Source organism: Mirounga leonina, unplaced genomic scaffold (genome assembly GCF_011800145.1).
Source record: "Mirounga leonina isolate KUSES-001 unplaced genomic scaffold, KU_Mleo_1.0 Mir_173, whole genome shotgun sequence".
NCBI classification, from domain to species: domain Eukaryota; kingdom Metazoa; phylum Chordata; class Mammalia; order Carnivora; family Phocidae; genus Mirounga; species Mirounga leonina.
In genome coordinates, this window is record NW_023270447.1 from 11,873,963 (window position 1) to 11,896,903 (window position 22,941).

Consider the following 22,941-nt stretch of genomic DNA (forward strand, 5'->3'; position numbering starts at 1 on the left):
CCAGGAAGAATAAATAAAGCAGGACTGAGAATAGGCTTCCAAGAATGTTTCAATACAGCAGAACTTCCTTCTCCCCCAACACTGGGTGACACACTTACAGTTCAACAAATTTCATTACCCAGAGGCCGGGGACACAGTGCTGGGTCCTGCTGGTCCATCCAGGAGGCCACCTGAATACAAAGATTTTTTTTTTCTTCCCTTATTTTTCTTTTCTCGAGAAATTAGTAGAACTGTCTGATATCAAAATGTTAATTTGTGCAGTGCATATCTAAAATGGCTGTTTCCTGATTTCTTCTAGGAGAACTGCTAACACACACTTATCTTTTCAGACTGTACATCAATTCTTAGCTCCTTCTTGTCCATGAGGATATCCTTCCCTGAATCCTGCCAGTTTGCCTTTCCTGGAAAGAACAGATGTGGTAAGACCATCTTAACTTGTCATTACTACACCACTTTGCAAACTGCTTAGCTCCAGAAGTATCAGGCCTAGGGTGTATAAGGCATTTTAACAGCTTAGAAATGCAAAATTAATGCAAAGCAATGTTATGTTACCTAACAGTTAATTGGCTTACCATATTGTACGTTATATCATTCAACAAACAGCCCAGATTAATCCACTAAGGTTCATGCTGAGGACCTAAGAAAAGAAAAACTCAATAGGTTTTCTAACAGCCCAAATTTACCCCTAGGTGGTATACATTCATTTGTTAAATATCCCCAAAGAATTTATTTATTGTACAGGGTTTGGAAAATGGGAGACATGTATACTCTGTTAGCTGTTTAAAATATGGGATTAAAATGTTAAAATAATTTATCAAGAAAATTCATAAGGGGGGCGCCTGGGTGGCTCAGTCGTTAAGCGTCTGCCTTCGGCTAGGGTCTTGGGATCGAGCCCCACATCGCGCTCCCTGCTCAGCGGGAAGCCTGCTTCTCCCTCTCCCCCTCCCCCTGCTTGTGTTCCCTCTCTGGCTGTCTCGCTCTCTGTCAAATAAATAAGTAAAATCTTTAAAAAAAAAAAAGAAAATTCATAAGGAGTCCAGTGGGGTGCAGCACACGGCACTTTGGAGGAGGTAGGTACAGGTGAGAAGCGTGCCATTCGAGCAGGACCTTATTGCTCCATTCATTGCTTACTCCCCCGCCACCTACAGCAGTGCCTGGCACCCAGTAGATGCGTAGTATTTACATATTCATTAAGTGAACACATGAATACCTGTTATAGTTTGAATTATGTGTCCTCCCATCCAAATCCATGTGTTGAAGTCCTAACTCCAAGTACCTCAGAGTGTGACCTTATTTGATGACAGGCTCTTTAGACAAGTAATCAAGTTATAATAAGGTCATTAGGGTAGGCTCTAATCCAATATGACAGGAATCTTGATTTTTTTTTTTTAAAGGTAAATTAGGAGGAAAGATAAACACACAAGGAGAACACCATGTGTTGATGAAGGTGGAGATCAAGGTGATGTTTCTACCAGCCGAGGAAGAGCAAAAATTGCCAGCCAGCCACCAGAAGCTGGGCAAGAGGCACGGAACAGATTTTCTCTCCAAGCCCTCAGAGGAAAGCAACCCTGCTGACATCTTAATCTCAGATTCATAGCTTCCAGAACTGTGAGACAATAGATTTCTGTTGTTTAAGCCACCCTGTTGTCTAAGCCCCAACAAACAAATATAATATCTTTCTAGTTAAGTCTTGCATATCCAAGTTACAGGCTATCTTGATTTTAATCTTCCACCCTGACTTGTGTGAGTTCTTCAGTTGTACTGATGTCAACATTTGATCAACTAACTACTCTGTAAAATAGTCAATAAACCTATGAGTTTTGTATTTCACATATCATAAAACTGCTCACAGTGCAAGTGCTAAAAAAAAAAAAATGCTTAAGCTATAAAACTCTTGTCTCTTCTGTTAAGTGGCTTCCTCATAGGCTTGAAGATTAAATGAGATGATTTTTGCAACATACATAGATGGCCCAGAGAAAGTCCTCAGTAGATGAAATTTGCAAAGATAACAGATTAATTTAGTGTTAAAGAAATATGTGTTAAACTTAGATATTACGGATTTGAACCTTTACTAACTGTGTGACCTTGAGCTAGCTATCCAATCTGTTTGTGTTCTTGGAGAGGTTACATTTCTTTGTGCTCTCTTGTAATGATTTTGCGATAGGATGTAAAGATGATTGTGTTAATATATGAAAATCTCTTAGCATAGTGATGACCACATAGCAAGAACTCAGTAAGAGATAGTTTTATTGCTACCCATTGAATATAAAAACACTGTGCTAGAAACTGAGTAGGAGTTGGGAATATAAGAAGTTTCAAAAGTGAACAAGTCAGTTTTACTTCTTAGTAAATTCAAAAGAGCATATGAAACAATTATAGTTAGAAAATACCAGCTGCTGTAACAAGTGAACCACCAAATTCCCATGGCTCACCCCCATAGAAGTTTCTGTCCTACTCATGCAAAAGTCCAAGGTGGCTCTTCCTGTTTGGCAGGTGTGTCTTTCCTTTAGGCAGTGATTCAGGGAACTAGACTCCGTCGGCCTGGGGCTCTGGATTCACTTAGGACCTCAATGTCATCTGTCTCCAGCCACCCGAAAGGAAAAGGGAAAGAGTATGAGAGATTAGAGAAGAGTAACTACTCTTCAAAAACCCAGGTCCAAAAAGGACCATCCCGCTTCAGCTCATGTCTCATTGATGAAAATCATTTGGCTTGGATGCAAAAAGTCTGGAAAATATAGTTTCTGGCCCAGAAGAACTCCCAGCAATAATTCATACTATGAAAGTGGGAAATGTAGCTTTGCTTTTTCTGGCACAGAGATATATCTATCTGTCTATATACATATATATAGAGTGACAAAATGGAGTGAGCCCAGGATGAGGAGGAAGTATAGAGTATAGTCTGGGTGTGAAACCAGCCTTTCTCAAGGCTCCAAATTAGAACTCTGGAGTTCTGAGAACTTTTATTTATTTATTTATTTAAAAAAAATTTTATTTTATTATGTTATGTTAATCACCATACATCATTAGTTTTTTTTATTATGTTATGTTAATCACCATACATTACATCATTACTTTTTGATGTAGTGTTCCATGACTCATTGCGTATAACACCCAGTGCTCCATTCAATACATGCCCTCTTTAATACCCATCACCAAGCTAACCTACCCCCTACCCCCTTCCCCTCTAGAACCCTCAGTTTGTTTCTCAGAGTCCATAGTCTTTCATGGTTCATCTCCCCCTCCGATTCCCCCCCTTCACTTTTCCCTTCCTACTATCTTCTTTTTTATTTTATTTATTTTATTATTTTTTTTTTTTATTTTTTAAAGATTTTATTTATTTATTTGACAGAGAGACACAGTGAGAGAGGGAACACAAGCAGAGGGAGTGGGAGAGGGAGAAGCAGGCTTCCCGCCAAGCAGGGAGCCCGATGCGGGGCTCGATCCCAGGACCCTGGGATCATGACCTGAGCCGAAGGCAGACGCTTAATGACTGAGCCACCCAGGTGCCCCTTTTTTATTTTTTTTAACATATAATGTATTATTTGTTTCAGAGCACAGGTCTGTGATTCATCAGTCTTACACAATTCACAGTGCTCACCATAGCACATACCCTCCCCAATGTCCATCACCCAGCCACCCCATCCCTCCCACCCCCCACCACTCCAACAACCCTCAGTTTGTTTCTTGAGATTAAGAATTCCTCATATCAGTGAGGTCATATGATACATGTGGAGTTCTGAGCACTTTTAAACCCACTGTCTGCCATATATTAAACAGTAGAAACTCCTCCTTGGTGGTAGAGGCAGGAACAAAATAAGAGTGAGGGGAAATCCTATTAAACCCTATTTCAGGAACCTGATTAATATTCTAGGATCCCAGAGTTATATCTTAATGCAAGAATTTAAGTTTATGGTTGAAGAATTTGGACATAGTTTTATTTCCACTCATCCCTGTCTGAGGCTATAAATGAGATAGATTATAATTACTCGGTGCAACCATTCTTCAGTAATACATATGAATCCCTAGAGTGCATTGGGTCTGACCTTAGGAGGTATGATTGAAATTTCTGATTTTTTGTTATTTTGCTTACTTGAAGTTCAGTAAAACAAAGGTAGCATTCAGTAGCAGCACTAAGCTTTTCAGAAGGTCTTTCCCCAAACTAGTTAGGTCAGTAGCACTGCTGTACAATTTGCTACTGCACAATCAGAGTTTCCAAATTCCAATGCTGGGAATGCCATACATTGAGATGCAATGCATAGCGTACAGGTATGTAAGAAACCTTCCAAGTTGTGAAAGCATTTTCAAAGAGCTAAGAAACCTAACCAAATGGCTGATGGGGGGAAAAAAAAAAGGGCTCAGGCTGGGGGGGGAAAAAAAAAAGAAAAACTATCCAGAGGGAAATGTGCACCGACTAGCATTAATTTATTTGTGAGCCAACTGTTTCATATTAAAAGCAATCAAGAGAAAATGCTTTTCTAGAGGACTTAAACAGATTTGGACTCAATTTGAAAATAATTCATTGTGTTAATTTCTTATTAAAATTATGTCCTCCTAACAGAAGGGCAGAGTTTACTCTTATTTCACTAGTAAATTTTTAAAAATTGTGTAATTTAACAATGTAAAGTTGTTTCTTTTTAAATATCCTTAGTTAGTGATGAAATCACAGTGTGACATATACTAGCTGTGGCTGAAGAGTTTCCTCACTTGTATTCTTTAAAATGTTATCTTCTATGAATAATGATTTAAAAAAAAAAGACGTCTGTAATTTTATCCGCAAATACTAGGGCTGTGGGTCAAATGATGCTGAAGGAACACATGAAATTTCTATGTGCTGCTTTTACTTTACAGAATATTTTCATATTTAATGGTAGGCTCTCCTTAAAATATTCAGTATTGATTGAAGTTCTAAAGCTATCTAAATATTCCATTAAAGTTCATCAAAGAAAAATATGAGCACTAGAATTTAGTACAAAAAGTAGCTACTAATACATGAAAATTGGCATATCAAAAATAATGACAGTGATGCAGTTGCTTATAGGAGATAATGTTTTAGAAGTTGCATCAAATGGCTAGCTGTTCTATTTGCTAGGTCAAATGAGACAAGTCCAATTTATCTAATGCTGTTTGTCTCTTACAGCTAAAGGTTTATGTATTAAGGAATGTACAGGTTTGGGCAATGAAGTACCCACACGGGCTCAGAAAGTTAGTGAAAGGCTACCATTTCCGTGCCAGGAAAAAGAAGACTTCTTACCAATAGGGAAAATCTACACGATAGTTCGTAAATTACAAGGAAGAAAATTTAAGGTCTGAGAACGAATCCTCTGTCCAGCAGTAAAAGGCAAAACAAAACAAATGAAAGAGATTATCACAGTCAGGAGAGCTTTAACCAGTAATTTAACCAGTAATTTATCCCAAGAGCTCCAAATATTCGAAATATTTAGTTCCTAGGGACTAGAAACTAAAAGGAATAGGAAGAGGGGTATAATAGTTTCATGGTCCTCACACTTTTCAGTGCTGACTTTTCAAATTGCTTTAATTTTTTATTACAGAGGAGCTCAATGGCGGGGGTGGGGGGCATTGGTTGCTGAGTCTGGAGACATGTAAGGTGTGACTTTGGAAAAATCATTTATGCAACCTTGGCCTCTATTGCCTGAGAGGTGAAACAGAGGGTTCTAATGTTCAATGACTCAAATCTTTCTTCTGCTCCAGTATTCTGAGCCTCTTTCTCATTCTAGTACTGTGGCTCCCAGTTCAATGACATGAAGGGGGAAGAGGCACCTCTTTCAAGCTAGGGTTGGTGCAGCAGTCTGAGGTTCCCCAGAGACTCCACATTTACGGTCCAGAAATGGAGAAAAGACACAGCAGCTGGTGGCAAAGTAATCACTGAAGCAGGAACTTTTAAAAGCATAGAGTACCCCAAACTCAACTTTGAAGGCAGGCAGAGACACAAGGTGACATTATTGTAAGTGATTCCTCGTTCCATATATCATTCTATAGTTTAGATTCAAGGAAGACTCTTTAGATCCCAGCAAGAAAAATTAACCAAATGCTGAGAGAAACTATTCATTACTGAGAACAGATGATGCTTTAAAGAGCTGATTGATTGGCTTACCTGACATCTCATTTACTTTTGTACACAATCATAAAGTAAGAGTTTTCTAACACATTGCTGGTGTGTAAGCCATTAGTTTCCAACTAAACCAGGAGACCTGTTTGAAAAATGAGTCTGAGAAGAACCATTTCAGATTATATCATTTTTTTTCTTGCACTGTACAGTAATATGGCTTCATATTTACCAAACGCATTATCATGTCAGAGCCAAGAAAACTAACAAATAAATTGCTATTCTACCATAAATTCATCTTGAATGAAGGAATCCAGGTGGTCATAAATAAGCATTTTCCCAAGCTTTATTCCTAAATCAAGAGTGAAGTTTGAGATACCCTATAGGGTAGAGATACCCTACCACCTACCTCAATTCAACATGTTTCAAGAGGCTGATGTAAATAAATTGTATGAAAACTACATATCTGTGGCACTCATCGCTTCCCCAGGCAGTAAGGCCATGTCCTGTTATGAGATGAGAGAGGTTTTGCAGAGTTGAAAGAAAATTTGCAAATGTGTCAGGGAGCTCAGGTTTTCCTCTCAAGCATGACTGGATGGCACTAAATTATTGGGTCCTTTGTCCCAACACAAGCATCCTTCATGACCTCCATTCAGGCCTCAGAGCTAGTTTCCTTCCTGCAAAATGGTCTTGATATCCCTTTCCAGGAATCTCTCACAACAAGGAGTTGAAATCATAGAATTAGAGTCTGGCCATTCCAGGTTAGGCAACTTCCTCTTGTTCCCTAGAGAAAGGAATGAAAGGTTACTGATAAATGCATCAATTCATCATGAGTGTATATATGAATGGATAAACAGCAATCTTCCTGTGCTCCCTTCAGCAGCACATATATTAAAATGGCAACAATACAAAGATTTGCACGGCCTGTACAAGAATGACCCACAAATTCATGAAGCATTCCATATTTTGGGGGTGGTACAGGCTTCCTTTATGGAATGAATAAGTCATGGGAATAAAAAGCACAGCAGAGGGAATACAGTCAATGATGTTGTAATAGTGTTGTATGGTGAGAGATGGGAGCTACATTTGTGGGGAGGATAGCATAACATATAGAGAAGTTGAATCATTATATTGTACACCTGAAACTAATGTAATGTTGTGTGTCAACTATACTCAAAAAGTTAAAAGAAAAAGAATCTCCTTAAATCCTCTGAATTTAGAATCCTCAATAGCTCCATGTTCTTACCTAACCCTGTTCCTGTGTAAATGAACTAACAAGTAATTTAGAGCTCCATCCCTGAGAAGCTGCTGAATCAAAAAGGACGCATTTAAACTTAATTGCTCCAAATCCTTACCACCACCCCCCCCAACTACTCCACTAACAGGGATACTGACTAGGTGAAACTATTAAGAGAGATTATATGAATATAATAACATTGATCTCAACGTCTAGATGAAATCTTAATCTCTCAGAAATATTTTTCACTCAGGCTAGAATATGCTGGATCTCAATGGATGTCAACTCTTCAAGACAAAACAAAAACAAAACAAAAATGTTTCATTCATTTATTGTTTTTTAGTCTGTGGCAGTTTCAAAAAAAAAAAGATTGGAAATTCTCTGATACTGCTCCTATGGAGGAATCTGCTCTGTGCCCTCCTCTTCCCCTTGAATAAGGGTAAACCAGTGACTCACTTGTAACTCATAGAATGCAGAAGTGACTCTGCCTGACATCCAAGGCTGGATCAGAAAAGATAACACAGCTTCTGTCTTGTTTACTGGTACCCTCGTACGTGGGGCCTTGAACTGCCATCTAAGTAGTCCTATTACCCTCAGAGTGTTATGCTGGAGAGCCCACGTGTAGTCACTTTAGCCAAGAGCCTAGGGAGGGCTCAGCAAACAGCCAGCAACTCACATTCACTTGAGTGCAACATATTTGACATTATGCCCAGTTGGTCCTTCAGATGACTGGAGTCCCAGCAACAGCTGACTGCGACCACGTGAGACTCCCCAAGAATTGCCAACATGAGTCCGTCTTAAATTCCTGATTTGCGAAAAAATTCTGAACAAAAAGAAAATGGTTATTTTAATATGGAAAGTTTTGAGGTACTTTGCCACATGGCATTTGTAACCAAAAGACAATTTTCCTGAAAAGATTTAACGCAATTTACAAAGGTAGAAAAACAATAGGGTGGCATATATTAATATTTATTTTCATCATGCCATGCTTTTCATTTTTGGATTTAATGATCATATAACTTTTAGAATGCAAATGGAAATATTTTGCTTGTCACTGGATATCAATAAAGTAACATATAGTATATAATGTATAACTTACCAAGATGTACTTATTGCCTAATTTGTTTGCATATTTATTGGATGACAAATATAAGGATATATTCTTTCAAATTAAACTATAATCTTCATATGAATCTTTTATTTTAACTGGGGTAAAATTTACATACAGTGATTTTATATAGAAAACTTGATGAGATATGACAAGTGGGACAGCCCCATAATTAATAGACCAACAAAGATATGAAATATTTAAACCACTCCAGAAAGTTCTCTATGCCCCCTTTGCGGTCAAACCCTACCCACCACAGGTAACCAATGTTTTGTCTATTATCATAGAGATTAATTTTGTCTGTTCTAGAATTACTATAAGTAGACTCATACTGTCCATATTTGTATAGCTCATTAATATGTGTTCTCAGTAGAGGTATCATCCCCAAAGAAGTGAAAATTGGTTCTTGGTAATGGGTGAAAAAATCTTGGGTATTACAATGGTGAATGACACCCTACATTTCAACCTTACCTGACAAAATCTTTATTCAAGATGTAATTTCTCTCATTATGGAGAATTTTAATTTAACTTTCTTCTGGCAGAGGGGAACAATAATAAAAAAATGTCAAAAAATGCTGATCTATAGTTAACTGAAGTCATATAGCAAGAGTCTGCCAAATTTGTTCTTTTGCAAGATTCTTTTGGCTATGCTAAGTCCTATTCTTTTTCATATAGAATTTAGAATCTCCTCAAATTCTATAAAAAATAATTTTGAGATTTTGGCATTATAGTGACTCTGTGAATCAATTGGGAGATTGATATTGAAATGATACTGAGTCTTCTATTCCATGAACACAATCTTTCCATCTAAGTCTACTGTAATTTCTCACAGCAATGTTTTGAAGTTTTCAACATATAAGACTTTCATTTCTTTTTTTTTAAGATTTTATATATTTTTTTAATTTTTTAAATTAACATATAATGTATTATTTGTCTCAGGGGTACAGGTCTGTGATTCATCAGTTTTACACAATTCACAGCACTCACCATAGTACTTGCCCTCCCCAGTGTCCATCACCCAGCCACCCCATCCCTCCCATGCCCCTCCACTCCAGCAACCCTAGATTTGTTTCCTGAGATTAAGGGTCTCTTATGGTTTGTCTCCCTCTCTGGTTTTGTCTTGTTTCATTTTTCCCTCCCTTCCCCTATGATCTTCTGTCTTGTTTCTCAAATTCCTCATATCAGTGAGATCATATGATACTTGTCTTTCTCTGACTGACTTATTTTGCTTAGCATAATAACCATCTAGCTCCAACCACATCATTGCAAATGGCAAGATTTCATTTTTTGATGGCTACATAATATTCCATTGTATATATATACCACATCTTCTTTATCCATTCATCTGTTGATGGACATCTAGGCTCTTTCCACAGTTTGGCTATTGTGGACATTGCTGCTATAAACACTGGGGTGCATGTGCCCCTTTGGATCACTACATATGTATCTTTGGGGTAAATACCCAGTAGTGCAATTGCTGGGTTGTAGGGTAGCTTTATTTTCAACTTTTTGAGTAACCTCCATACTGTTTTCCAGAGTGGCTGCACCAGCTTGCATTCCCACCAACAATGTAGGACGATTCCCCTTTCTCCCCATCCTTGCCAACATCTGTCATTTCCTGACTTGTTAATTTTAGCCATTCTGACTAGCGTGAGGTGGTATCTCATTGAAGTTTTGATTTGGATTTCCCTGATGCCAAGTGATGTTGAACACTTCTTCATGTGTCTGTTGGCCATTTGGATGCCTTCTTTGCAGAAATGTCTGTTCATGTCTTCTGCCCATTTCTTTATTGGATCATTTGTTCTTTGGGTGTTGAGTTTAAGAAGTTCTTTATAGATTTTGGATACTAGCCCTTTATCTGACAGATCATTCTGTAGGTTGTCTTTTGGTTTTGTTGACTGTTTCCTTTGCTGTGCAAAAGCTTTCTATCTTGATGAAGTCCCAATAGTTCATTTTTGCCCTTGTTTCCCTTGCCTTCAGCGATGTTTCTAGGAAGAAGTTGCTGTGGCTGAGGTCGAAGAGGTTGCTACCTGTGTTCTTCTCCAGGATTTTGATGGATTCCTGTCTCACATTTAGGTCTTTCATCCATTTTGAGTCTATTTTTGTGTGTGGTGTAAGGAAATGGTCCAGTTTCATTCTTCTGCATGTGGCTGTCCAATTTTCCCAACACCATTTGTTGAAGAGACTGTCTTTTTTTCCATTGGACATTCTTTCCTGCTTTGTTGAAGATTAGTTGACCATAGAGGTGAGGGTCCATTTCTGAGCTCTCTATTCTGTTCCATTGATCTGTGTATCTGTTTTTGTGCCAGTACCATACTGTCTTGATGATTACAGATTTGTAATAGAGCTTGAAGTCCGGAATTGTGATGCCACCAGCTTTGCTTTTCTTTTTCAACATTCTTCTGGCTATTCGGGGTCTTTTCTGGTTCCATACAAATTTTAGGATTATTTGTTCTATTTCTTTTAAAAAAGTTGATGGTATTTTGATAGGTATTGCATTAAATGTGTAGATTGCTCTCGGTAGCATAGACATTTTCACAATATTTGTTGTTCTAATCCATAAGCATGGAATGTTTTTCCATTTCTTTGTGTCTTCCTCAATTTCTATCATGAGCATTCTATAGTTTTCTGAGTACAGATCCTTTGCTTCTTTGGTTAGATTTATTCCTAGGTATCTTAGGGTTGCAACTGTAAATGGGATTGATGCCTTAATTTCTTTTTCTTCTGTCTTGTTGTTAGTGTATAGAAATGCAACTGATTTCTGTGCATTGATTTTATATCCTGTGATTTTACTGAATTCCTATATGAGTTCTAGCAGTTTTGGGGTGGAGTCTTTTGGGTTTTCAACATCAAGGATCATATCATCTGCAAAAAATGAGAGTTTGACTTCCTCTTTGCCGATTTGGATGCCTTTTATTTCTTTTTGTTGTCTGCTGAGGCTAGGACTTATAGTTGAACAGCTGTGGTGATAGTGGACATCCCTGCCACATTCCTGACCTCAGGGGAAAGCTCTCAGTTTTTCCCCATTGAGTATGACATTAGCTGTGGGTTTTTCATAGATGGTTTTTATGATATTGAGGTACGTACCCTCTATCCCTACACTCTGAAGAGTTTTGATCAAGAAAGGATGCTGTACTTTGTCAAGTGCTTTTTCTGCATCTATTGAGAGGATCATATGGTTCTTGTTCTTTCTTTTATTAATGTATTGTATTACATTGATTGATTTGCAGATGTTGAACCAACATTGCAGACCAGGAATAAATCCCACTTGGTCGTGGTGAATAATCCTTTTAATGTACTGTTGGATCCTATTGGCTAGTATTTTGGTGAGAATTTTTGCATCCATGTTCATCAGAGATATTGGTCTTTTTGATGGGTCTCTGACTGGTTTTGGGATCAAGGTAATCCTGGCCTTGTAAAATGAGTTTGGACATTTTCCTTCCATTTTTATTCTTTGAAGCAGCTTCAGAAGAATAGGTATTAATTCTTCTTTAAATGTTTGGTAGAATTCCCCTAGGAAGCCATCTGGCCCCGGGCTCTTGTTTGTTGGGAGATTTTTTATTACTGCTTCAATTTCCTTAGTGGTTATGGGTCTGTTCAGGTTTTCTATGTCTTCCTGGTTCAGTTTTGGTAGTTTATATGTCTCTAGGAATGCATCCATTTCTTCCAGATTATCTAATTTGCTGGCATATAGTTGCTCATAACATGTTCTTATAATTGTTTGTATTTCTTTGGTGTTGGTTGTGATCTCTCCTCTTTCATTCATGATTTTATTTATTTGGGTTCTTTCTCTTTTCTTTTTGATAATTCTAGCCAGGGGTTTATCAATCTTATTTATTCTTTCAAAGAACCAGCTCCTAGTTTCGTTGATCTGTTCTACTGTTCTTCTGGTTTCTATTTCATTGATTTCTGCTCTGATCTTTATTATTTCTCTTCTCCTGCGGGGTTTAGGCTTGATTTGCTATTCTTTCTCCAGCTCCTTTAGGTGTAGGTTAGGTTGTGTATTTAAGACCTTTCTTGTTTCTTGAGAAAGGCTTGTATTGCTATATACTTTCCTCTCAGGACTGCCTTTGCTGTATCCCAAAGATTTTGAACAGTTGTGTATTCTTGGCTTCATATTTTTCTCATTTAGATATTCATGCTCTGAATATAACATGCCAGTCCTTTCTGGCCTGCCAGGTCTCTGTGGATAGGTCTGCTGCCAATCTAATGTTTCTACCATTGTAGGTTCCAGACCTCTTGTCCTGAGCAGCTTTCAGGATTTTCTCTTTGTCTCTGAGACTTGTGAGTTTTATTATTAGATGTCAGGGTGTTGACCTATTTTTATTGATTTTGAGGGGGGTTCTCTGTGCCTCCTGGATTTTGATGCCTGTTTCCTTCCCCAAATTAGGGAAATTCTCTGCTATAATTTGCTCCAATATAGCTTCTGCCCTTCTCTCTCTTTCTTCTTCTGGGATCCCAATTATTCTAATATTGTTTTGCTTTATGGTATCACTTATCTCTTGAATTCTCCCCTCTTGATCCAGTAGTTGTTTCTCTCTCTTTTTCTCAGCTTCTTTATTCTCCATCATTTGGTCTTCTATATCATGAATTCTCTCTTCTGCCTCATTTATCCTAGCAGTTAGAGCCTCCATTTTTAATTGCACCTCATTAATGGCCTTTCTGATTTCAACTTGGTTAGATTTTAGTTCTTTTATTTCTCCAGAAAGGGATTCTCTAGTATCTTCTATGCTTTTTTCAAGCCCAGCTAGTATCTTTATAATCATCATTCTGAACTCTGGTTCTGACATCTTACTAATGTCTGTATTGATTAGGTCCCTGGCAGTTGGTATTCCTTCTTCTTTTTTTTTTTTTTTTTTGAGGTGAGTTTTTCCATCTTGTCATTTTGTCCGGAGGAGAATAGATGAATGAGAGGACCAAATGTTTAAAAAATGCTAAAGGGTTAACAACAACCCCAGAAAAATATACACTAAACATACCAGAAGAGACCTAAAACCTGGAGGAAAAGAAAGGGAAAAAAAAAATATGATCAGGCTGGTGAAAATAACAGAGCCACACACTAGATTTTGGGTGTATTTTGGTCTGTTAGAAGAAATTGCCTCCCAAAATTTTAAAGAAAGAAAAACTTATATATATACAAAAATAAGGGTAAATACGATGAAGGGATGGAATATGACTGTAAAGATGAAAATTTAAAAGGATTTTAAAATAGGAATTGAGGGGCGCCTGGGTGGCTCAGTCAGTTAAGCATCTGCCTTTGGCTCAGGTCATGATCCCAGAGTTCTGGGATCAAGCCCCATGTTGGGCGCCCTGCTTGGCAGGGAACCTGACTCTCCCTTTCCCTCTGACTGCTGCTCTGCCTACTTGTGCTCTGTTTCTATCTCTCAGTCAAATAAATGAATAAAATCTTTAAAAAATTTAAAAATAAATAAATAAATAAATAAATAAATAAATAAATAAATAAATAAATAAAGGAGTTGATAAGATAAGGAGTTGGTTGAAAAAAGAATGAAAAAAAATTTTAAAAAGAGAGAGAATGTGATCAGGCGGGAGACTAGGACAATGTCATACACTAGATTTAGGGTATATTTTGGTCTCTTAGAAGAAACTGTATCCCACAATTTTAAAGAAAAACTTATATATATAGATACAAAAAGTAAGGTTAAATACAATGAAGAGGTAGAATATGACAGTAAAATGAAAAATTAAAAAATATTTTAAAAAAGGAATTGATAAGATGTTGGTTGAAAAAGGAAAGAAGAAAAATTCGACTAAAAAAATAGGAAAAGAAAAAAAATTTTAAAAACTAACTTTGAAAGACTAAAGCATCATGGGAAAAAAGCCATGAATTCTATGTGCTATATTCCCCTGGTGCTGGAATTCTGCCATTCTCATTGATCGGTAAACTTGGTCTTGGCTGGCTGTTCTTGCTGATCTTCTGGGGGAGGAGCCTGTTGCCGTGGTTCCAAATGTCTTTGCTGGAGGTGGAATTGCCCCACCCTTGCCAGTCCAGGCTAAGTAATCTGCTCGGGTTTGCTCTCGGGAGATTTTGTTCCCTGAAAGTTTTCCGTACAGCTTTGGAGGCTGAGAGTGAAAATGGCGGCCTCCCAATCTCTGTCCTGGAGGAGCCGAGAACTTGGGGCCCCACTCCTCAGTGAGCCCCCAGAGAAAAGCAATCACTCGTGTCTCCCCGGTCTCTGGCCACACCCCGTGCTCACCCGGCCTATGACCGAGTGTTTCTATCTCTGGCACCCGACCCCTTGTGGAGTCTCCAAACCCAGCAGATCCCTGCAGTGTGCTCCTGTGCTGCTCCTCCCGGGGGAGGAAGGGGAGTCTCCCCAGATCTGCCACTTGTTGGGTCCCTGATGGAAGAGCAGTGACTCGACTGTGCCACAGATCACAGTTTATGTCAACCCCGAGCTGAGAGCCCATGCCTCGGCTCCGTCTTTGCAGCCGGCTTTCCCGCTCCGATACCTGGGAGCTCTGCCACACTCAGGCACCCCCAGTCTTTCTGTGACCCCGAGGGTCCTGAGACCACACTGTCCCAGCAAGGGTTCCACCCCCCGCTTAGCCACTGGAGCGACATCCCTCAGCAGAGCAGACTTCTAAAAGTTCGATTTTGTGCTCCACTGCTCTATCATTTGCCAGTAGCTGGCTGATGGGGGCTCCCTCCCCCTCCAGTCTAACTTCCCAAATATTGCCTCAGATTCACGTCTCCGCACGTCCTACCTTCCAGAAAGTGGTCGCTTTTCTGTTCATAGAATTGCTGCTTTTCTTTTCTTCACTCTCCTGTTGAGTTTGTAGGTGTTCAGAATGGTTTGATAACTAGCTGAATTCCTGGGACCGACGAACTTTAGGTCTCCTACTCCTCCATCTTGTTCCTCCCCCAAGACTTGCATTTCTTTTGTTAAAGTTATCCCTATGTATTCTACATTGTTAGATAGTATTGAAAACAGTGTTCTTACAGTTCATTTTCTCATTGATTACTGCTAGCATACAGGAATAAAATGTATTTTTGTAAACTGACCACATTTATTGGTCCGTGTATGTGTGAAATGCAGTTTAAGATTGTTTATATATAACCAATCATATTGCCTGTGAATAAAGACAGCATTACTTATTTTTTTCCAATCTTTACAGTTGTATTTCTTTTTGGTGCCATATTGCATTGGCTAGGAACCTCCAGTACAATGTTGAATGAAAGTGCATTTTTCCCAATTTTAGGGGGAAAGCATTTTATAAGTTCTTCATTAAATACAGTGTTAATTATAGAGTGTTCGTGGATGACCTTTATCAGATTGAGAAAATTCCCTTCTATTCCTGGCTTGCTGAGAACTTTTGAAATGATCATAAGATTTTTCTCATTTATTCTGTTAATATAAAAATTACACTGATTGGCTTTTGAATGTAATCTAACCTTATATTCCTGGAATAAACTTCACTTTTTCATGATATATCACCTCTTATAAACTTTGATGAATTTAATTTGCTAATTAAGAATTTTTGTATATATTTCAATAGGGAATCTTAAAATAGTTAACTCATAAATTATTTAGAAATTAGTGTTTCAATTTCTAAATATTTAGCGGATTTCTAGATGTCTTACCATTATTGATTTTAATTTAATTCTATTGAAGTCAGAAAACACATCTAGTAATAATTAAATCATTTGAACTTTATTTAGACTTATTTTATACTCCAGCAGATTATCTATCCTGGTACACATTCCATGTGCATTAGACAAGTTGGTTTTCTGCAGTTTGCTGTAATGTTCTACAAATATTAATTGGTCAAGTTGCTAAAGTCTTCTATGTCCTTACTGATTTTTTGGTCTACTTGATCTATTAGTTATTGTTAGAAGAGTGTTAAGTCTCCATTTGTAATTGTGGATTCAATTTGATCGGCTTTGTTTCATGTATTTTGAGGTTTTATTATTGGGTGCTCTGAAATCCTAGTCCCTCAGACCCAAAATTGGAGGTTGTCCTGGGCTAATATCACTACCACATGCCACACATCTACCAACCCAAATAAAGAGGTAAACTGAGGCTAGCTCAAAAAGATGAACTTTTTTGGGATAACAGAGAAATTGCAATTTGGGACATGCAAAGTGTAGCAAGGTACAGGGAGTCTGCTAAAGTTTGGGGCAAGGCTGTATTTATGGGCAGGGAATGTAAGGAGGGGAGAGATCAGTAAGGTCTGCTAAAATCAAAGGAAATGAGACCAGCTTTAAGAATTTCCCAAGCAGACAAAACCAGTCCAGTCATAGGAACAAAAGTTCAGTTCAGCTGGTTTTGTGAGACCCACCCAACCTGGGTTGCTTCTTGCTCTTGCCTCTATAAACCATAACCCAAACTTTCCAAGGCTGATATGAGGCAACCCCTGACAAGTTCTCTATCATTTAAGAAACTTCCAAATATTATCAGTTTTCTATAAATCAGGCATTTATGGGACATCAGTTTTTCAGTCCTTAAGTCTTGCTTTTCTGAGAGCACCTCAGAGTGAAATTTTCCATTTTCCATCCTCTGATTCCATTTTAAATTGGAATTCTTTATACATCCAAAAATGATCAATTCTGTTATTCTAACCTTAAAATATATTCAGAATCCAATTGTTTCTCACCCCCTTCACTGTGGTTTAAATCATGGTATCCCTCACTTGGATCATTGCAGAGCCTCCTATTGGGCCCTCATTTCTGTCCTGGCCACCTTACCATTTTTTTCTAAACACAGTGATCTTCTTAAAATGAAAACCAGCCCTTGTTACTCCCCTGCTCAAAATACTCCATTGGCTTTCCATCTTTTTTATATAAAATCCAAATTTCTTACAACGACCCACAAAGTCCTACATGAGCTGTTCCCTATTCCTACTTCATCTTTTTATACTTTTCCCTTCACTAAATCGGTTCCTACTGACAACTCCTTGCTGTTCCTAGAGTACACCAGGCATGATCCAGCCTCAAAGCTTTTGTATTTGATTTTTTTCTGTCCAGAAGTCTCTATTCAAAAATATGAGCATGATGTACTCCCTCTCCGTCTCCCTCCCATCTCCTTCAGGTCTTTGTTCTAATGCTACCCTATTTAAAATGGCAATATTTATCTCCTTTTCTATTCCCCTCCCTTGATTTTGTTTTGTTTTTCCAGTTTCACTTATCACCAAATTCATTATTATATTTGTTTTATTATTTGTCTCTCCCACCAGCATGTAAATACAATGAGGACAGAGATTTTTGTGATATTTACTGTGGCATGTTTAGCACTTAGAACAATTCTTGACACATATTAACCATATAATAAAGAGTTGTTGAATGAACAAACATAATTTTTTCTTATAGTACAGTGGTTCTCAATCTGGTTCCACATAGAATCCTCTAGAGACCTTTCTAAAAATATTGATTTTCAAACTAAATCTGACTCTGTGGTTAAGGTATGGATAAGCTTTAAACCTACTCAGGTGATTCTGATATGTAGCAGGGAGTGAGACTACTTCTGTAATGCCATGCCTGGTCCATGTTAATTGCTCAGTAGACAAATTAAATATGGACCTGAGCCTATGCACTGAATCTCCCAGTAAATTTGTTTATAAAGAATCTGAGCTTCACTTTCTCTGTAAAATAAAAACAATACCTCCTTCCTACCTCAAAGGATTACATAATAAAATAAAAAATATCTTGTAACTCTAAGGCATCCCAAAAAGGCAAGTTATTTGATTAACTATCATTTTATTTTTTTTAACAAATTTGAAGTGGATGTCAAGCGAGACCAAGATTCTACTCCTGGTTTTCTGGGTATAAGACTTTAGCCAAATCATTCATTTCTCTGGGTCTCTGTTTCTTCATTGGAAAAGATAAGAAGACTGAAGATCTAGAAGATATTTCTGGTTTGGTTACTCTATGATTCTATAATATATCAGGTGAGTATTATAGTATTCTACTCTTACATCTCTCGGTTTGGTTGATAAGACTTTGCTTAGAATTTTCTAACACACATCTGTAAAATCCATGCTGACTCAGAGAGTATGAGCAATCTGAGGATGGGTAAAGCAGGGAGAAGCAAGACATCCATGACTCTTTACCTGAAATCATCTGCATGTATTTAAACATGGTAGTGAGAATCTGTCATTTGTTTTCTTATAAAAGTCATGCACTATATTATTTCAGTAACAATTTTGTCTTTCCACTCTCCTTGTAGGCATACCACATTGGACAAAACAAAACCAAAAACAACAACAACAACACCACACACACACACACAAAAAACAGAAAAAAAAAAAGTGGATAAAGGGAGAGAATAAAGTCCTCAGTTACAAACCTTCAAGTTGGTATGCATAGTATTATTAAAATACTACTCAAAAATGTTTATAGTCGTTTCAGTATAATGTTGCAATGATGTGTCTTTCTTCTTATGTCATGTAAAAATATACAGCTCTTGTATATAAGTTACACCAAATATTTGTTTTGGCAGATCATATTCTCTTCCAGGCACCATGAAGAGGAGATCCAATTAGAAGCTGAGAAACATTTGCTCTCGTTGATTTCCAAGTCCACAAATTCCAGGTGGAACTCAATTTTGATTAGTAAAGGTCAAAATTTTTGAATACTGGTTTTTGTCAACAGAACACATCCTTTGCCATGACCTCATTCTCTGAGTGAAAGTGCCAGATAGTGTCCAGCTAATATGCTTCTCACCTAGAACCAGGACACATGTTCTTTTATAAATTACCATGATTCTTGATTCTCAATTAAAAAATAATGCTGCAGTTTTATCCAGATCTTTACTTTGCAACACACCCTCTCATTTGACCTTGGAGGATATTTTAATGATAGTTTTTCATAGCTATGGATTTTGGTCTCCACCTTGCCAAATTCAAAGTTCCAATGTATTATATATGTACCTTTTAATGTATTAATGCACACTTGTGTTTTTAATCCTATTTATTTCTCCTCTTTTCTGGTCTTAACTGTTTCATACTCATAAACATTAGTATTCATGATATTCCAGTCAAGCTTTTGCACAAGAGAAACAATTTTTAAAGATTTTTATGAGAGAAAGAGAGCACAAGCAGAGGGAGTGGCAGAGGGAAAGGGAGAAGCAGGCTCCCTGATGAGCAGGGAGCCTGATGCAGGACTTGATCCCAGGACCCTGGGATCATGACCTGATCCGAAGGCAGATGCTTAACTGACTGAGCCAACCAGGTGCCCCAAGAGAAACAACTTTTAAAAATACTGTCTTTTTAGTATTTAATGATTTTTTTGGTCGTTAATAAAATAAACATACTATTATTTTAGAAAAATTTGAGGACATAGAGGCATAGAAAAAAGTAAATAAAAAATAATGATCTTATGGAGGCTCACTTTATACACTGTTAGGGAGGAATTATTTTAGTTTTGCCCTTAATCTTATGAGAATCCCTTAGTTCTAGTTATGTTCTTTTCTTCTAATCTGTGTGCTCTCTGTAGTTTCAGTGGAAACCCCAAGGTGTTTAACAAGCCTGTCAGGAATCCAGGCACAGCTTAGCAGGTTACATCAGGCTCATGGTCTCTAATGAGGTGGCCGTTGGCGAGAGTTGTGGTCTCAGCTGAAGTTTCAACTGGGTGGGTGCAGGAATGTCATCCATTTCCAAACTCACTTTTATGATTATTGTTGACCTTGGCCCCCCCAGCATGGTCCTTTTCCCAGAGTTGCCTCATCACATGGCAGCTCGCTTCCCCCAGGGTCATGAATCCAAGGAAGAGTGGGAGTGAGAACTGGCCCCCAATAGAGAAGACCCAGTTGTTTTATCACTTAATTTTGGAAATGATGTATCAGAATCTCTGCCATATTCTACCTTAACAATGGAGTCATTAAAGTCCAGGCCATATTTAAGGAGAAGAGGATTACACAAGAGAGTGAATACCGGGAGGTAGGAATCTCTAGGAGCCATCTTAAAGATTGCCTACCACACCATGTAAGGTTTTATAATTAATAAAATGTATAACAACATTTTGTCATTGTGTACCCATTTTTTTTTAAAAAAGATTTTATTCATTTATTTGACAGAGAGAGACACAGTGAGAGAGGGAACACAAGCAGGGGGAGTGGGAGAGGGAGAAGCAGGCTTCCCGCCGAGCAGGGAGCCCGATGAGGGGCTTGATCCCAGGACCCTGGGATCATGACCTGAGCTGAAGGCAGCCGCTTAACGACTGAGCCACCCAGGTGCCCCTGTGTATCCATTTTTATTTAGTTAGCTTGACACATTCTTCTCCTCACAATAACCCAATCAGATTGGCAAAACTAGTCTCAGAGAAGAGACAATCAAGATACAGACAGCCTAAGTGACTTGCCAGCTAAAATCGCAACTTTGATCTTCTATATTCTTTCTTGTATAATCAAAGGGTAGCACATTCAGAAGGCAAACTCCATCACCTTTTTCAGGTCTCAGCTGAATCATCATTTTCTCCAGAAAGATTCCCCAATTCTCCAAGACTAAATTTGGTATACACTTCAGGTGTTATGTTAAGTCTCTGTTGTTGACTTATTACAGTAGTTAATACCCTGTACCATAACTGCAACATACTTGCCTGAATAATAACTACAATACAAGCTCTTTGAGGGCAGATATGGTGCCTTACTCACTGTTGCATGTCTTTCTTTTTTTTAAATTTTTTTCCCCTAGAAATCTACGAAGAAGAATTCACCTCAGGGTCAGTCAGTAGTGTTGATTTCTATATGCCTCAGAGGGTATCCTATTTACTTCTTTTTTTTTTTTTTAAGATTTTATTTTTTCGACAGAGAGAGACACAGTGAGAGAGGGAACACAAGCAGGGGGAGTGGGAGAGGGAGAAGCCGGCTTCCCTCAGAGCAGGGAGCCTGACACAGGGCTCAATCCCAGGACTCTGGGATCAAGACCTGAGCCGAAGGCAGATGCTTAACGAATGAGCCACCCAGGCGCCCCCTATTTACTTCTTTAATGTGAAAATAAAAATTATACTGATGTTTGATGAGAAAAGAAGAGAACAACAGCCAATGAGTGGTATAAAAAGATGAGAGAAAAGACTAGAAAAGAATTTTCTAAAAGACAGCTTTCTTCTTTGTAACACTCTTGTTAGCAGATTTGCTCACTCGCTGGCCTGAGGATTATTTAGTCTTAAAATATATTTCCAAAATGAGATGGAAATAAGAATGTTAAGAACAGGTTGCACATTAGCGGGGCAGTGAATCAGCGCACTGTGGCCTCTCCTCAGGTACTGGGCCTTCCCGCTGGGCTAATTTGAGAAGTCATGACAGGCATTGTTTGACAATGCAGAAAGGTCATTTTTGACAGTCAGTAGTTAATTTTCTGACTTATAGCACTTGTTTTTTTTTTTTTTCCTTTCTAAATCTGGATGATGATTATTCTTTTGTATACTTTGGCTTTTCACTCATTAGATTCTCTAGGATTGCCAGAGAGGATTGTCAAGAGTCTTTTGAATGACAACATTTCAGCACTTTTTCTGAACATTGAGGAATATTGTTGCTGGGGCTTTTGGAGGATGGATTATTTTCTTGGCAGGTAGTATGGCCTCCACAGGGCTCATTAGACTTTCTGTTGGGAAGATCTAAAGTGCACAGTTGAATACTGTCATAAAAAAAGAAGTGGTTTGGGTCTAATTCCTAACGGAGCTGCAAAGAGTACAGCTCCTTTTTGATCTCTGAATTCCAAAGTAAGCCTTTTATAGTTGTCATATTATTGACTGCTCATTCCAGAGCCATGGTTCTTTTTCTTTCTAAATCTTTTATGCTCAGAATGTTATTTTGATGCTTAGTATACATGAGCAGATTTGGCACCCTTGTGTATTTAATAATATCAACATTTCCTTCTAACTGGTGTGTGTGTATTTCTCACAAAAGGGCTTTTCTTGGCAGGACCTGGTTTCTCCAGGTTAAACAGTCACACATCAAACTCAGTTTCTCTTCTCTCTATTCCTTCTGTAAGCATTAAGTTACAATATCCCTCATTTGATCACTGACATTGAAATTTTCATGAATGATGGTCTTTTGGTGGTGTGGATGGTAGGAATGATTTCTCTTTTTTGGTATAAAAGTTAATTTGCAAATTTTCTTGAGAATGAAAGTTCGGTACAATTGCACGTTCTAGATGATGACAGGGCTGCCGAGAAAATGAGAAGGTCACTATACATGTAAAGCTTTCATTTCTTTCCCATTTACAACTCTTTCACATTTTTTTAGAAAAGATATGATTTCAAGAAAAAATAGTTTTATTCCACTCATGAAATAAATCATGTATCCATTATTAGTTTTTCCTCTCTGTTGCAAATAACCAATCAGTATGCATTGAACCACACAGCATGAGTTCAAGGTTTATAATCACAAAACAGTATTATTTATATCCATGTCACAAATTAAAGTATATGATGAGGGATAGCATTTTAAAATGTTGGATTTTAAATGAAAAATATGGCATAGGGAAGGTTTTTTAAATAATATCAAAACATTCAGTATTTACTTGGATTAATAGATCCGATTGTGACTATTTCTTTCTCCTTTTTGTTAATAA

At 37.9% G+C, this 22,941-nt stretch overlaps 1 protein-coding gene and 1 non-coding gene across 3 annotated transcripts in view; one reads left to right on the forward strand and one right to left on the reverse strand.

The window, feature by feature from the left end:
- Positions 1–5,233: 5,233 nt before the first annotated feature.
- SNX7 (sorting nexin 7) overlaps positions 5,234–22,941 on the reverse strand; it is a 166,530-nt gene continuing 148,822 nt past the window's right edge. For both annotated transcript variants that reach the window (XM_035017958.1, XM_035017961.1), the window contains exons 9-10: positions 7,978–8,124; positions 5,234–6,848 (exon numbers count right to left, since the gene is read on the reverse strand). In XM_035017958.1, the coding sequence (XP_034873849.1) occupies positions 8,023–8,124 (102 nt within the window). In that variant the 3' untranslated portion in view covers positions 5,234–6,848; positions 7,978–8,022. The remainder of the gene's footprint in view (positions 6,849–7,977; positions 8,125–22,941) is intronic.
- LOC118020448 lies at positions 6,932–7,033 on the forward strand. Its single transcript, XR_004681886.1, has one exon. It is a non-coding gene; the product is annotated as a U6 spliceosomal RNA (small nuclear RNA).